The sequence below is a fragment of the Leopardus geoffroyi genome, chromosome A1, assembly GCF_018350155.1.
Source record: "Leopardus geoffroyi isolate Oge1 chromosome A1, O.geoffroyi_Oge1_pat1.0, whole genome shotgun sequence".
NCBI lineage: Eukaryota > Metazoa > Chordata > Mammalia > Carnivora > Felidae > Leopardus > Leopardus geoffroyi.
In genome coordinates this window covers 53,468,370-53,485,515 of record NC_059326.1, presented here as the reverse complement: position 1 = coordinate 53,485,515, position 17,146 = coordinate 53,468,370, and the positions used below count along the sequence as shown (strand labels likewise).

Genomic DNA, 17,146 nt, shown 5'->3' with positions numbered 1-17,146 from the left:
CCAAGAAAAGAAGGCAAAACTAGACAGCAACATAGGGTAAAAGACTGCAATATTTCCTTAACATGGAAAACAAAAGTAAATGACTACACCTAAAAATTCCCATCTATTATCTCACCCAGAACATGTACTATTTATTGGGTATGGCAGTCTGCCATGGGCCTAAGTGTCTGTGCACATTCTTGCTGAGTGTTAAAGTCTGCAAAACTTAATCTATTTCCTGGTACTGAGTGGATTCTTGTAATAAGTCACCTAGGCAACAAAGAAGGTCAAGGTTACCACAGCACATAACTCTACTCCTAGGGAGAGGTTAACTAGCTTGTTTGTTGCTTGCTACAATGTTGTTGCTTGCTAAAGTGCTAGAGCCCTGGTCCTGAGTTCCTGTGCTGTGACCCACCAAGTGCATCTATCTAGACCCATCACCATAATGGGATGTGGGTGCAAGGAAAATGTACCCAAATATGTTGACGTTCATGCAGCTCGCTGTGCTATGAGTAAGAATGCTATTTGTTTCTCATCTGGGAGTCTCCTGTTTTCTGCTAGTAACCATGAAACATTAACAAACTAACTTCTTAGCCTGTAAATAGGATAAAATCAAATCTTAAGACTTTTCACAGTACTTGACATGAACAAGAAAGTAGTTGATATTCCTGTTGCTGTATAAAAAAAAATACAAAAGTGGTCACAAACAAAAACTGATATATAATACTTCACAGTTTATATACCTTGTTATTCGTAATATTTACCACGTAACAATCTCTGTATTACATCTTTTACGTATATTACAACGTATAATTCTCATAATAATCCTTATGAGGTAGGTACTGATATGACAAAACTGAGGCTTCAAAATGCTAAATAAATTAACTAAGGTAAGAGCTCACAAATTGTAAGCAGCACAACCTAAATATAAGCCCAGATGACTTTAAAATGTGTTTTTTTTTTTTTAACCATCAACAGTTAATCCCCTTCCCTGATTTATCAAGGACAACTCTAATTCTCCAAATACAAGGCCAAAGTATCTAGATCTTTACAGTATGAATACTTCATTAGGTTCACAGAAAACTAACATTTTGGAAATGTTAATATAATCTCAAAATTTTCTTTAAAAATCTGTGATCAAAATTTAGGAAGAGCTAGATTAAATATCTAAACCACTGTCTTTACTGCAGAATTTCTCATTGTTTTAATATGCAAATATTTGTTTTAACACGCTAATATATGCCATAAATCTTCTAAGACCATCTATTACATCATTCTGGAAAATAGTTTGGGAAACTACTGCTACAATCAACAGTGCCAACTTAACCTGTATACAGAACATCTCTGAAACCTTAGTAGTCAGCTTGGTATAGGTACATAATCCTTTACAATAGAAAACATCAAAGTTAGAATGTGGCCTAACAACTCCAAGCTAAAACAACTACATAGTTTGGCAACATTGCTCATTTTCTACCAAACAAAACTTAATCCCGTAACCCAAGGAAACCATATAGCATATCTAGCTTTTTCTAAAATTAGAAGGGTAATAATTCAGGCTTTTTGTAGCTTTACATTATTATCCACTGCTTTACTTAACAAAATTCAGACTCCTATAACAATGGAAGGGAAGAAGACATCACAGAAAAAGCTGTTTCCACATTAAACTTGTACACTGGTTAATGGTCGTGAGTCATTCTGACGGTCATCACCACTAACTTTCCAATATGGAAACCTAAATTTTAACTCTATCAGTAAAAGATAAATTAACATTACAGACGATTGTACTCCTAAGCATATCTGCCTGTCTCCTACTTAGCTCTTAACATTTAACAACTGAAATTACTTATTGATCAATAATTTATTAATCATTCCAGAGTTTTCAAAAAAACTGAGTAAAGACAACTACACAGCAGTTGTGTTCATCATATAATCCAGAGCTGCAGACTTGTCCCCAAATAGTCTAATAGTCAACAACACAGCTGCTTCTTCAGAATACCTAGATATAGTTATTCATCAGGCCATCCTCAATAAAACCCAAAGTTATACTAGACAGATGAAATAGCTATGTAATTACAAAGCAACAGGAATTAAAATCCGAATTTAAACTATGCTAAGATTCTCAAACATTTTGCCTTACAAAGAAAACAACTGATATCCTACCAGGAGTAGAATCTTTACAAGAACCAATTTTTGCCCTCTGCTCTGAAGGAATGCTTCCACCCATTCAAAGTCTATTTCAAAGTTTATGTAGGACACATCTCCAGGTGGGCGTGGGGGCGTGGGGGGGGGGGGGCGGGTATGCAATACCCATTTGTTGCAAAAGGAGTTGTAGAGAAAAAGAAAAAATACCTTAAAACTGGGTAAGTAAATTTCAATACACTGATGTCAGAAAAACATTTTTTTAGTAATAATTAAGTCAAATCTCAACTAGTCATAATTACTGAAAGCAACTGTAACAAATTATTTTAAGACACAGCTACATCAGTTAAAAATGTTTTGAGTAGTGACTTGTGTATGAGAACACAGTTGATTCTGACACACAAAACCCCAAAGAGAAAGAATTCAAATAAAGCTAATGCCATTAAGGGAACAAATAGAAATAAGAAAAGAAAGGGATTAGAAAAAAGACACTGGAAAGAGTACTCAATATTTTCTGCATTTTATTTTAGCTAACATCTGCAAAAAGAAGGTCTTTTTTAAAAAAAACTACCCAGCGGTGCGCCTTGGTGGCTCAGTCGGTTAAGTATCTCGCTTCAGCTCAGGTCATGATCTTATGGTTTGTGGGTTCAAGCCCCGTGTCGGGCTCTGTGCTGACAGCTCAGAGCCTGGAGCCTGCTTTGGATTTTGTGTCTCCTGCTTTCTCTGACCCTCCCCCTCCCTCCCTCCATCCCTCTCTCTCTCAAAAGTATAAACATTGAAAAGAAAAGAAAAGAAAAGAAAAGAAAAGAAAAGAAAAGAGAAAAATGCCTTCCACAGTGGCAGCAATATTTTCTAAACCGTTCTGAAAATAGATAAATTTTCACAAAATTCAACATAGATCATTTGAAGGTTTACAGGATGTAAACCAGATGAAATGGAAGCATCATGAGCTTGTATCTTAGACAAATGCACAACTGCATACATTGGAATTTCATCTTTCAGTAGCCTTCGTTCGTATTCGTCAAAATGCACTTATTGATAGGAATTCTTTGTTCGTAACTAAGTCTCACATTTGCAAATACATATTTGAGAGGTGAAATCTGCACTAATATATCTACATCTGCAAAATTTCACAAACAGCACTATTAATTGCACCATCAATGCTACGTATTAATGCTTTCCTATTCTTCCTTAGTGAAAAGGTTTAATTACCACATGAAAGTTTATAACATGCTACCTAGCTACAACCAAACAGTCAACTATTGCTGAGCCCATTTTTTAAAGAGGGTTTAGAAGAGAAATCTCCAACGACACTACCAGAATTAAGACTACAGGAAAAACTACATTAGAGAAACTGACACTGAAAATGTAGAGGGACACTTTTCACTCATTTAACATACAAAGATTTGTGTGGTTGAACTGGAAAACCCTGTATTTAGTGAAAAATAATTTTCAAACAGGATTTGCATTTTTTCTAGCAAAACCTGTTTCCTCTCCTGCCTCTCCCCCCCCCCCCCCAAGTGAGAATAGAAATAAAATCTGAATACTAACAAAATGGAACAGGACAAAATGGCAAGGTTAACTAGAGCTGAAGACACAGATCAGCACCACTATTCTCCGTAGTTACACAATTTTTCAACCCACATTTTTCACCGAATCCACATCCCACCCTACATCGTGCTTACATCTCCTTCCCCCCTACCCGCTCCATTTTTGACGGCGATCCTCTTCCCAGCAGGTATGTGAACTCAGCACCATTTCCAGCAGACAACCCACTGGAAATATCTCAGAAGTGACTGGGTCAGGAAATAAGGAAATGACCAAGAAGGTGAGAAGCAAAACAAACAGAAGTTTTAGGAAGGGGGAGGGAGAAGGGTATCTTACAGCCAAATATAGGGTGCGGGTGAGGGATGGGGAGGCAGGAGGAGCCTTGGGTTGAGAGGAAAGGGTCTCGAAGGAGTCAGAGACAAGTTCCACAAGGAAAGGTGTGAAGAAAAAAAAGAAAAATTAGGCAGTTTTTAGCCGGAGGAAGGGGACTCCCGGGTCCACGGCGGGAGGCAGCTCTGGGGTCCTGGGGAGCGCAGAAGGCCGGGGCGGGGACGCAGGAACTCACCACCTGGTAACGACCAGTCCCTGGCTGGTGATGATCCATCCTGCCCGGCTCGGGATCCGGCTTCCGAGCGGGCGAGTCCTCTTGGCTCTCGGACCCCTCGTCCACCCCCGTCGACGACGTCCTGGCCGCAGCGCCCCTTCCGCTGCTGTTTCTGCCGCCGCGGTCGCCCGGCCGGGCCGCTTCACTTCCTGTCGCTCCCGCAGCAGTCGCGGAAACCTCCGCGTCGGCCACCGCGCGGCGAAGCTCCAGAACGCCGCGCGAGCTACTGAGCATGCTCGCAGTGGTCGCGCATGCTCGTGGGGTCTTCCGGCGTCCGTTCGCGTCGCGAGCGGGGGGGTCTGGCTGGGTGGGAGGAAATGGAAAAGTAAGACAAGTCCGGGGAACTGTCTAGGTTGTCTGCTTGTCGGGAGTGGGCGGTGGCAAAAGGGACGGAAAAAAAAAATCACCGTCCTTGATAGGTCTTTTCTATTGGACGGGTTCCGGCGCCGGCGCAGGCGGGTACACAATCACACCACGCAGACACCGGAGTCGAGGAGGAAGGGAACGCATTCCTAGAACACCTCAGGATGGGTCATCCGTTTACCCAACACTTCCTCTTATAATTCACCCAGGCTAGGACAATGCGGGAGATCCGTCTCTAAGACGTTCCTAAAACGCTCGTTCAAAATCATTAGTGAGGTAAAGGATATCTTTTTAAATACTGTTTTGTCCCCTTCTTGGTAGTATGAGACTTAAGAATCTAACAGGGACTCTTCAACCATACTCACGTCTCGCCAAGGAAGGAGGCCTCTAGAGCCCTAGGTTACTGGAAGGATACAAGAAAATAAGGAAGTACGATAGGTCTATTTTGTCATCGTACTCACTTCAGTAATGCCAAAGGAAATAACAGTAAGAAATCACCTGGAGTGCAACATTGTAAGACAGTCTTAGTGTCCGATTAGGCACACGGGACCTACTATGTGAGAGTATCTCCCAAAGGCCACAAAGCATGTTTTTCTACGGAGAAGAGTATGATGGGGCAAAGTAAAGTATCTTTTAACCTTTCTATACCCCAAAAACTATGATCTCACATAATCTGGCCCAGCGATCTCCTTTACTTTTTACTTCCTTTCTGAATTTCCAAAGGAGAGTCCTGGAATGAAAAAAAGCCACTGAGTGAGTCTGATAGGATAGTTAAAATAGCAAAAATACAATAAAGACAAACTCACTGAGAAATAATCAGCTAAAAACATTTAAGCTTTCTTGATAGTTTTATTCAAAGCATTGACCAGTTCTTCCTATTTTTACCATCTCAACACATCTAATGGTAGAGAGTATGAATAGACTAACAATAAAAGGAGGCAATAACATACTGAAATGTCTTTAAACTTGTTTTCTTTTAATATAAATTCATGTATTTTGGATTCGAAGACAATAAACATAGGACATTTTATTGTATTATTGTACAAGAGGTCACCTTCACAGTTTCACCCCAAATGATACCACCTTTAAAGAGTCAAAACAACACACAGTGTTGAAACAGACAGAAAAATGAAATTAGATTCCTACATCACTTATGGTCTGTCCTGTTCCTTTAGAACTTAATTTTATATGTGCTTGTGTTTTCATTAATCATTTATATGCCCATTTGTTGTTTTTCAAATAGACTACTGCTCAGCGCAGTGGCCATTTTTTGCACCTAGCATACCCAGAACACTACTGAGAACATAATGGTGAAAAGCAAAGACCAAAAGCAGATATCCTGAATCCTGTTAAAGTAACAGATTCTTTCAATTTTACCCTCCTCCCAAGCTTTGTGAACATTTTGCTAATCTAGACAGCAGACAACAAAATTCAACAGAAAGTGTTTTTTTCAGTGAAGAAAAGGAAGAGAAAAAGAGGAAAGAAGTAGAATAACAGCTAATGGATATTGAGCCTTTCCCCAGCCAGGCGATGCATGTGTTATGTCATTTTAACCTCACAGCAACTCCATGATGTAGGCACAACTATAATCCTTGTTTAACAAGTCAGGAAACTAAGGCACCAAGAGGTTCAGAAACTTGTCCAAAGCCAAATCACTAGCAGGTGGTCACAGACTCCAGAGTCTCCACTATATTGAGCACTATGCTATAAAATACCCCTCCCCCATAGTGATGCATCACAAAGAGCCAATCTGACTTTCTTAAATCCCACCTTTTTGATCTATGTGAAATGAATGATGCTTTCTTACCATCCCAAAAAGAGCCACTCTGAGCTCCTTTTGCCCATTTCACAGCTAAGCCAGTGTGACCTGTAACAGGCCATCACAAGTAGAAGCCCTGAGTTGTCCCACTGGGAGCATGAAATGGGAGAAACAATATTCTTATCATTTTAGAAGCTCTTAGCAACATCTGATGTATTCAACCCCTAATGTTTTGGTGGTGACAACTCTAGTCACCTAAGGAATTGATGGTAGTGTACCACTATAAAATACTTCAGGTGGAATTGTAGAATGTTAATGCCCTTCACGAACACCTCTTATTCTGGCCTGATCAATTTTCATTTTCAAATACTCAGCCACCCAAAATTTTACCAGAGCCACATTGCAATACTGGGGCAGACATGGAGATAAACTGCCTGGATTCCCTATCAAGAAAATACTCTGTGACTAGTTATAAGGAGTGTGATTAACTAACAACCTCCAGCTGTTTTGCCCGGTTTTCCTTCAGTTTTCAACCTGTGGTTGTTTTATTTCAGCCTGTGGTTGTGTGGTTGTGTGGTTTATTTCAACCACAGGTTGTTTATTTCAACCTGTGGTTGTGTTTATTTTCAGGGCGGCATCTGGCCATCAACTGGTGGTGGTACAGGTGGAGCCACTTTTGCCTGACACCCTTTTAAGAGGCAATCTTTGCTTCCGAACTCCCTGCTAACCTGGCAGAGACTTTGTTGGCTTTGTAGTATGTTGTGATGACTCTCCCTGCCCAATCCTTTTCTTTTTCACAGATGTTAACTCCCCAATAAATCTCTTGTACTCATAACTTCATATCAGCATCTGCTTCCTAGAGAACCCAAACTAAACACGTGCCAAGACATAAAGTGATAAAACATGGTTAATATCAAAATTGTATGAAGTGACAACTGTCTTTTCACATTAATTGATGCGCCCCCCCCCCCCCCCGCCCCCGTTACCCTCCATTTTTACCATTTTCTCATGTGGGCATAATGTATCTACAGTCTTCCCACCAAGAATGACTTTGAAGTTCTGTAGAGTGATGCTATCTAGTCATAGAGACCCCTTTTCCTGGGATATACTTCCCACTGGGAATCCCTCCTACCTTCCCAGAAGCAGAGCCATTCCCTTTAGAGATAAACTGATTTCTTATCATCCTCCATACCCTCCTCCTAGTTCAAACCAGATATGCTAAACTGCATGTACATGTGCCAGGATTCTTTGTTGTTATTCTCACCAGTTAAAGAGCAGTGGACAGACGTGCCCTTGCCAGCACATGGCTTTCTACACAGGCCTAAATCATAGGTAGGCAAATGCTCCAAATTTTCCTTACTTCTTGACTTCTAGTTTTTTATCACTTCCACTACAACATAGAACATACAACATAAAACTACTCCCCAAGTAGCTGCTGATGGTTAGTGTGACCATAGATCCTAATGGTTAATTGCATTTGGAATATGTATGATTTTGTATATTTATCTAGAGAATGATTAAAAAGAGGTAAAATTGCATTCTCTGTCTGAATATTTCTAACTCTACCTAAAAAAATTCAGTAGCCATTATTTTCTGCTCACTAAATTCTGAAGTAGATTTTAGAAAATACAAGAAACTATTGCGTCATTTTGGTAAATGAAAATGAGCATAATTATTGCTCCAAAGTTTTACCTCTATTACCATGTACGTGGATCTTTTAGCAGTTTGGAGGCTTGTATCTCAATTTAGCTTCACATAGTGTTCCTTATTTAACTGGTTCTGAGATTCCTGTCATCTGTTCAGCTCTATAATTTAAGAGAGGAAATCTGAGTGAGCAATTTGACAATCAGGTATCTACTTCCTGTCTCTCTATTCTCATACACTATGTTGAATATCAATATAGTAAGAATATAGGAAGAATCTAAAATACAGCTCATGTTTTTTATAAGTCAGGACTCAACCTAAGAAAAAGAACCAATAGAAGATATATATGAACAGATTTATTGTGAGGAATTGGCTTAAACTGTTGTGAGGGCTGGCTAAACATCCAAAATCCATAGTATAGGCCACTGGAACTCTAGAAGATTCTAGAAGTTGCTATCTACAGGCAGAATTTCTTCTTCCTCAGGGAAGCCTCAGTTCTGCTCTTGACCTTTCAACAAATTAAATCAAGCCCACCCAGATTATAGAAGATAATCTCCTTAAAGTCAACTGATCTTGGACTTTGATCATAGTATCTAGAAGTACCTTCACAGCAACGCCTAGATTAGTGTTTGAGTTTTAATTGGAGCTATAACCTAACCAAGCTGACACAGAAAACTATCCCATGTTTATTAAATACTACAAGCTGAAACTGTCTCTATAAAATAGCGAGAGAGAGAGAAACAGAAGAGAGAAAGAAGTACAGAGTTAGCTTAGAGATTAAAATAAATTTCCATAATAAGTATTTCCTATCAGCTTTATTTTAAATACATACTGTTATATATATGGAGGCATCACCAGGCAACAATTAGAAAATATTTGAATTTTGATAAGCTGTCCTAACACTACTTTTATTTATCATTTTCATTTTTGTTTAGTCATGAGCAAATGAAATCAACAGCCATTTTGCCTTAGGGATTACGTATTTAAAATTGGGCTAATTCATAAATTATTAAAATGTTCTTTGCTTTACCTTGAGTACAGAAGGCTGTTCTTTGACCATTTTAAGGCAGGATTTTATGTGTTATTTGTCTCCTGTTTTCTCTGCAAGCCTGATAATCACTTTCATCATAGAAGAGCAGAACTGGCACTGAATACATTGCCTATTATGACAGGTTTCTCTTGACTAACTACCGCCAAGATGATCATGGAAGAAGACAAATACTATGTTTGTGTGCATGTAGGGGTGTGTGTGTGTGTGTGTGTGTGTGTGTGTGTGTGTGTGTATAAAATACTAGGAAAGACAAATGTCCCTTATATATCAAGATTTTCGTAACATCTAAGACATTGTTTGCTCTCCTTCTGTAACAAGAACCAGGCCTCATTTGTTAAATCATCTGAAGTCAGAATGCCACTTCGCTATTAACAACATTGTACAACATTACCAATAAGGTTGCCGTATGATAAAGGTGCCTCGTTTCAGTAGTGAGGATAAAGGGCATTCAATATCTGAAGGGACAAAATGATGACAGTATTTAGACAGAGTGACTTACAAGATGCTGCCTTTCCATAATTAAGAAGAAATTCATACCCATTTCCTGGCCTTAAGATTCAAATAGGGAAAAACAAACAAACAAACAAACTTAATGGCCTTACAGAGCCTAAGTAAGTCAAGATAATGAAAAAAAGGAGTTGTTTTATATATGCTAGATATCATAGAAAAAATAAAATATTTATACTATTCCACTTCACCTGTCAAAAATATGTGAAGCTCCCATGAAATGTCTATAAATTCTCCTTACGAAGAATGATCACTGAGAAATCTGGCATGATTTCCCCAATAAAGACATCAAGCTCAAATCTTCTTAATTTTTTTTTTTTTAACCTTTATTTATTTTTGAGACAGAGAGAGACAGAGCATGAACGGGGGAGGGTCAGAGAGAGAGGGAGACACAGAATTTGAAACAGGCTCCGGGCTCTGAGCCGTCAGCACAGAGCCCGACGCGGGGCTTGAACTCACGAACCGCGAGATCATGACCTGAGCCGAAGTCAGACGCTTAACCGACTGAGCCACCCAGGCGCCCCTCAAATCTTCTTTATCCAGTGTCTTAGTGTGTTTAGACTGCTGTAACAAAATACCATAGACTGGGTGGCTTATAAACAGAAATTTATTTCTCACAGCTCTCAAGGCTGGGAGGCCAAAATCAAGATACCAGCGTGGTTGGGTTCTAGTGAGGGACCCCATGCAGGTTTCATACTGCCAGCTTCTCATTGTATCCTCACACGGCAGAAGGGGTCCTGAGGGATCTATCTAGGGACTAAAAGGACATTAATCCAATGCCTCTGGACCTAATCACCTCCTAAAGATCCACTTCCTAATACCATCAACTTCAGCATTAGATTTTCAATATTTGAATTTGGGGAGCGGGGAGGGGAGAGATACAAACATTCAGATGATAGCATCCAGATACTGACTTTTAAAAACAAAAGCATAGGGGCGCCTGGGTGGCTCAGTCTGTTGAGCGTCCGACTTCAGCTCACGTCATGATCTCACAGTTTGTGAGTTCAAGCCCTGCGTTGGGCTCTGTGCTGACAGCTCAGAGCCTGGAGCCTGCTTCAGATTCTGTGTCTCCCTCTCTCTCTGCCCCATCCCCACTCATGCTCTATCTCTCTCTGTCTTAAAAATAAATAAAACATTTAAAAATTAAAAAAAAAAACCCATAAATGTTACGAAAAACACATGTGTACTTACAAATATAGCACATAGAATAGAAAATCAAATTTAATTCCTTCAGTTTGAACACAATAGATGATTTGGCTCACAGGTCACTGAAATTTCCTTAGAGCCCAAATGTCTGAAAAAGAGAGAAATGTGTGTTTTCATGGATTAATAAAATTTTAGCATTTCGGGGGATCTTCCTTGTCACCTATTCCAAAACCTTCATTTTGGAGATTTCGAAACTAAGGCTGAGAGAGGTAAATGTGCCTTGAAGTGATTATCTGTGAAACTACCACTCCACTTCCAGCTTAGTTCAAATGTGGTAACTTATAAAACATTAAAAAATACCCCATTCACTGTTCCTACCACATCCAACAAGAAACGCCCCTCCAAAACATTACTAGTAAAAATAAATCTAGAACTCCAACGCATCATGAACTCAACATGTCAACATTTCTTTTGGAAGAAATATTATAGGGGCGCCTGGGTGGCTCAGTCGGTTAAGCGTCCGACTTCGGCTCAGGTCACGATCTCATGGTCCGTGAGTTCGAGCCCCGCGTCAGGCTCTGGGCTGATGGCTCACAGCCTGGAGCCTGCTTCGGATTCTGTGTCTCCCTCTCTCTCTGACCCTCCCCCGTTCATGCTCTGTCTCTCTCTGTCTCAAAAATAAATAAAATAAACGCTAAAAAATTAAAAAAAAAAAGGAAGAAATATTATAGTGAAATGTATTGCCACCAAACAGGATAAATTTTAAGATTGTTGCTAATTCTTTCAGGGGTTGCTGCTTCAGAACAAGTAAAACATCTACTTTTTTTTGTCCTTTTTGTGTGTGTTTTTTAAAAATTTTACAAAGATATTAAATATTGTTTTATCTCTTGTCCTTTTTATTTATTTATTTATTTATTCATTCATGTATTTGTTTATTTATTTGTTTGTTTGTTTGTTTGTTTATTTATTTATTTTGAGGGGTAGGGGAAGGGACAGAGAGAAAGAAAGTATCCCAAGCAGGCTCTGCACTGTCCCTGCAGAGCCCGTAATGGGGTTTGAACTCACAAACCATGAGATCATGACCTGAGCCAAAATCAAGAGTCGACACTTAACTGACTGAGCCACCCAGGGGCCCCTCTTTTTTCTTTTATTTAAAGTTTATATATATATTTTTTAGTATAATCTATACACCCAACGTGGGGCTTGAACCCATGATCCCAAGATCAAGAGTCACATGCTCTTCCAACTGAGGCAGCCACGCGCCCCTCTTCATATATATTTTTTTTTCAAACCCTTTCGTTGAGGCCTGACTTTGAATAGATCACAGTGAGAGATCTGCTCTGCTAAGTATGAAACCTCGATGCAGAAGCAGGTCGTCTACAAATGGTTTAGCACCAGGTTTCCCATGAAAGTCTACTTTTTAACATACAATAAATGAGCCCTCCAAAAAGATAGTCTTTGAAAATACAATAGATACCTAACATTAGTTACAACTAAAGTTACAGCTTGCATGCAAGCTTAAAAACTAAACAATCCCAATCCCATACAAGCATGCCCTTTCAGATAAGGTTGGGATATAAGATGACCTAAACACATACAGTGAACAGGATGCCAGCTCTCAGTGCAGCCCCAACCCCTTGACCATGGGACTTTGCCATGATTCCTGGAAATGATATACATTGCACATACATATGATAGCTACAGGTGATCATTTACATTTAAAGTAATATTAAAAACTTGGTTCTTCAGTGATACTAACCATAAATGTTTACCAGCCACTGTGTTGGACAGGGCAAATAAAGAACACTTGCATCATCACAGAAAGTTCCATTTGCCATCATTGCTCAAGCAAAGGTTCTCTTACTATTCATCTTAAATTACCCTCCTTTTTAAAAAAATTTTTTTCAATGTTTATTTTTTGAGAGAGAGATGCAGAGTGTGATCAGGGAAGGGGTGGAGACAGAGGGAGACACAGAATCTGAAGCAGGCTCCAGGCTGTCAGCACAGAGCCTGAGGCGGGCTTGAACCCACAAACCGTGAGATCATGACCTGAGCCAGAATCGTGCTTAACCAACTGAGCCACCCAGGTGCCCCACCCTCCTTCTTTTACTTCCTGAATTATCCGCCTAATTTTCTAATAGCTTTGGTCCCAACTCTGAATATCTTAACAGTGTGGCTCCTAGGCAAGTCACTTAACCTGCTGAGCTGGTTTGCTCCTCTTAAATATCAGAATACTAATGCCTTCCCTCTCTGTCTCACAGGCTGTTGTGAAGCTCAAATGAAATGTAGCCATACAAATAAAAAGTGATATTAATCCTGGAGGTTCTTTTCCTTTCTTTCATTTTCTAGTGACTGCAAGAGAAAAAAAAAAGTGATGTTTAATACCTTTTATACTTAAAATGTGGAATAAATATTATAGTTTGGAGAAGATGGAGACTTGCTGAAAGAACCCAGAAGCTGGTTAGGCCTCCCAACTTGGCCACATCTTATTTTTTTTAAGCTAAGTGTCTGGGCGTATGCTCTGCAGGAGTCATCCTAAAATAAATAAAAGACTCCAATATGTGTAACCATAGAAAATATGTCATTTGTTTATCCAGAAGTATGTTTGTCAATCATTATAATTATGGTAATAATAGCTAACATTCATTAAATGCTGCCAGTCAGTTTGCTAAGTGCATCATATCTTTTACAACAAACGTATGCAGTAAGTGTTATTGTTACTACCACTTTATATATCAGAAAACTGAGACCTAGAGTCTCAAGAAATTTACCAAAGGTCACCAACAACTGAGGTAAAAGGAATTTTCTGTTTGTTTTTGTTGTTTTTGTTTGTTTGTTTGTTTGTTTACTTTAACAACTTTTTATTGAAATGTATATACTTGGGGTGCTTGGGTAGTTCAGTCAGTTAAGTGTCCAACTTCGTCTCAGGTCATGATTTTGCAGTTTATGGGTTCGAACCCCATGTCAGGTTCTGTGCTAACAGCTCAGAGCCTGGAGCCTGCTTCGGATTCTGTGTCTCCATCTCTCTCTCTCTGCCCCTCCCTTGCTCATGCTCGGTCTCTCTCTCTCTCAAAAATAAATAAACATTACAAAAAAAAGAAATATACATACTTGTATGCATTTCGTAAGTGTACATACAGCTCACAGATTTTACATCAACTAAAAAATCCATGCAACCAGAACCCATATTAAGAAATGGAATAGTTCCAGAACCTCAGAAAAACCCTTGGCCTAATTCCTGTGTCTTCTCCCAGACAAACAGTAACCATAATCCTGACTTTTAACACCATATAGTAGTTTGGACTAATTTATAGTTTTGACTTTTATATACATGGAATCATAGTATATGTACTCTTCTGAGTCTGATTTTTCTGCTTAACTTTATATTTGTAAGATTTATTTACACAATTGAGTATAGATGTAGCTAGTTCATTTTGTTGCTGTGCAGCATTTCACTGCAAGAATATATCATATCTTAATTACCTGTTTTGCTGAATAAATACAGCTGATTGAAATTTGGGTTGCATCTAATTTGGGGCTCATATTAGTTTCCTAGAACTGCCATAACTAAGTATCACAAACTGAGTGGCTTAAGCAACAGAAATGTATTATCTCATGTTCTAGAGGATGGACGTCTGAGATCAAGTGTCATCGGGATTGGCTTGTTTGGAGAGATGTAAGGAAGAATCTATTCCATGCCTTTCCCCTAGCTTCTGGCAGATTTCTGGCAAACTTTCGTGCTCCTTGCCTTGTAGAAGCATCACCCCAATCTCTGTCTTCATCTTTACAAAGGCATTCTCCTTGTGTGTGTGTCTGTATCCAAAGTCTCCCCTTCTAAAAGGTCATTAGTCAGGTTAGGGCCACACCCTACTATGACCTCACCTTAAGAACATCTGCAATGACCCTATTTCCAAATAAGGCCCCAGTTGAGACACTGGGAGTTAAGACTTCAACATGTAAGTTGGGGGTAGGGAGAGGCACAATTGAACCCATAACAAGGCTACCAGGGCCAACACTGCTAACAATATTCTTGTACATATTTCAGTAAATACATGTACTTATTTCTGCTGAGTATACTCCCACAAGTGGATGTGATAGATTTTAGAGTACGTATATGTTCAGTTTGAGTAGGTACTGCCAGTTTTCCAAAATGATTATACCAATATCCCCTCCTCTCATCGATGTATGAGAATTCCAGCTGAGCCACAGCCTCACAAACATTTGGTATGGTGTTTTTTTTTATTTAGACCATCATGATGGGAAGATAGTTGTATCTCATTGTGATTTCAATTTTGACTTCTCTGATGATTAATAAAGTCGAACTCCTTTTTGATATCGTTATTAATCATGTGGAGATCATTTTGTTGATCTGGTCATTTGCTTTTTTTTCTATTTAATTACCTGCGTTTATTTGGGACTTGCAGTAACTCATTTTTTCGGAGATAATATATATATTATCATATATACACATATATCCCTTTTCACTCTTCTCAGAGTTAGGAAGTAGGCTTCAGGCAAGTGACAGATATAGGTAATTTGCTTCACTTTCTGCCTTCTCTTACCCACGTGTTTAAAATGCCAGGAGTAGAAGGTGAAAAATCATATCCTAAAATAGTGACAGGAGGAATAAATTAGTGCAAAACTATCCATCAGCATCTGGTCTATTTGGATTTTTTTTTTTTTAAGTCTGACCTTTGGTTTCAGCGAGTGAGTGTGTGCATGTCTGTCAGAGTGCCAGACTGTCTATCTGCCTCGTCTTTTCAACATTCCTTTCAAAGGCTTTAGCCACTTGGCCTGCTCGCCTGTCTTTTTTACAGCTTTTTATGTATGCTCACTTCCCCTGCTTACAAGCACTGGCTACAGAGGATAGGATGTATGTGTTTGCTTTCAGTACCTAATATGGGTCCTTGCATAAAGTAGGCCCTCATTATTGACTTGTTGACTGTAATTGATTGAAGTCTCCATTTGATTGCCATGCAATAGATGCATAGTATATCCATTCATAGAGTGTTGTCTTGTTTCTTAAGAATTTTTAACATCAAAAAAAAAATATTCCAAGAGATAACAAAAAATGCCATACTTTGTAAATGAGGTTTAGAAAGTCTCTAGTATTTCTCCATGAATATTTTCCTGGTTTATACTAAATGTAAATAGAACTAGGTCTGACCACTTAAATAGCATCTCACTAATGATCTCCTTCCCATTTTTTTTTTAAGTTTATTTATTTATTTTGAGAGAGACAGAGAAAGTGAGAGTGGAGGAGGCGCAGAAGAGAGAGGGAGACAGAGAATTCCAAGCAGGCTCCACACTGTCAGCTCTGAGGCTGATGCAGGGCTCAAACCCACAAAACCATGAGGTCATGTCCTGAGCCCAAACCAAGAGTCAGATGCCTAACTGACTGACCCACTCAGGCGCCCCGCCCCACTTTCATTTATTATTACAGATAGAGTCTCATGATTCTCAACCTTGTACTGGTTCTATAATGGGCTATAACTCTACTTAAGAGTTTTCATGAGGGGGCTCCTGGGTTGCTCAGTCGGTTAAGTGTCCAACTATTGATTTCGGCTCAGGTGATGATCTCACAGTTCTGAGTTCGAGCCCTGCATTGGGCTCTGCACTGCCAGTGCAGAGACTGGGATTCCTTCTGTCTCTCTGCCCATTCCTCCCCCCCACCCCGCCCCGCCAAAATGAATAAATAAGCATTTAAAAAAATGTTTTTGAGAGAGAGACAGAGAGACAGAGAGACAGAGAGACAGAGAGACAGAGACAGAGAGCAAAAGCTGGGGAAAGGCAGAGAGAGCAAGGGAGACACAGAATCTGAAGCAGGCTCCAGGCTCTGAGCAGTCAGCACACAGCCTGATGTAGGGCGTGAACTCACAAACATTGAGATCATGACCTGAGCTGAAGTCTGCTGCTTAACCAACTGAGCCACCCAGACACCCCCACCCCCCACCAAAAAAAGGAATTAAAAAGAGTTTTCATGAGGTGCCTGGGTGGCTCAGTCGGTTAAGTGTCCAACGCCTGATCTCAGCTCAGGTCTTGATCTCAGCTCAGGTGCTGATCTCAGGGTTGTGAGTTCAAGCCCTGGGCTGTGCTCTGTACTGGTTATAAAGCCTAGTTAAAAAAAGGTGCAGTGAGGTGGGGGTGGGGGCACCTGGGTGGTTCAGTCGGTTGAGCACCCAACTCTTCATTTCAGCTCAGGTCATGATCCAGGGTCTTGGGATCCAGCCCCATGTCTGGCTTTGTGCTGAGCATGGAGCCTGCTTAAGGTTCTCTTTCTCTCTCTGTCTCTGTCTCTGTCTCTCTCTCCCCCCCTCCCCCCACCCCATCCCTCTTCCCAGCTCACACTTTCTTTTTCTCTCTCTCTAAAAACAAAAAGAAGAGTTTTCCTAAGTTACTTTTTATT

The 17,146-nt window shown here is 39.8% G+C and overlaps 1 protein-coding gene across 1 annotated transcript in view; it reads right to left on the bottom strand.

The window, feature by feature from the left end:
* Positions 1-4,780, bottom strand: part of NDFIP2 (Nedd4 family interacting protein 2) — a 63,363-nt gene extending 58,583 nt beyond the window's left edge. Inside the window, exons 1-2 of the mRNA XM_045500098.1 lie at positions 4,706-4,780; positions 4,232-4,618 (exon numbers count right to left, since the gene is read on the bottom strand). Coding sequence (XP_045356054.1) covers positions 4,232-4,618; positions 4,706-4,780 — 462 coding nt within the window. The remainder of the gene's footprint in view (positions 1-4,231; positions 4,619-4,705) is intronic.
* Between the last annotated feature and the right edge of the window lie 12,366 nt (positions 4,781-17,146).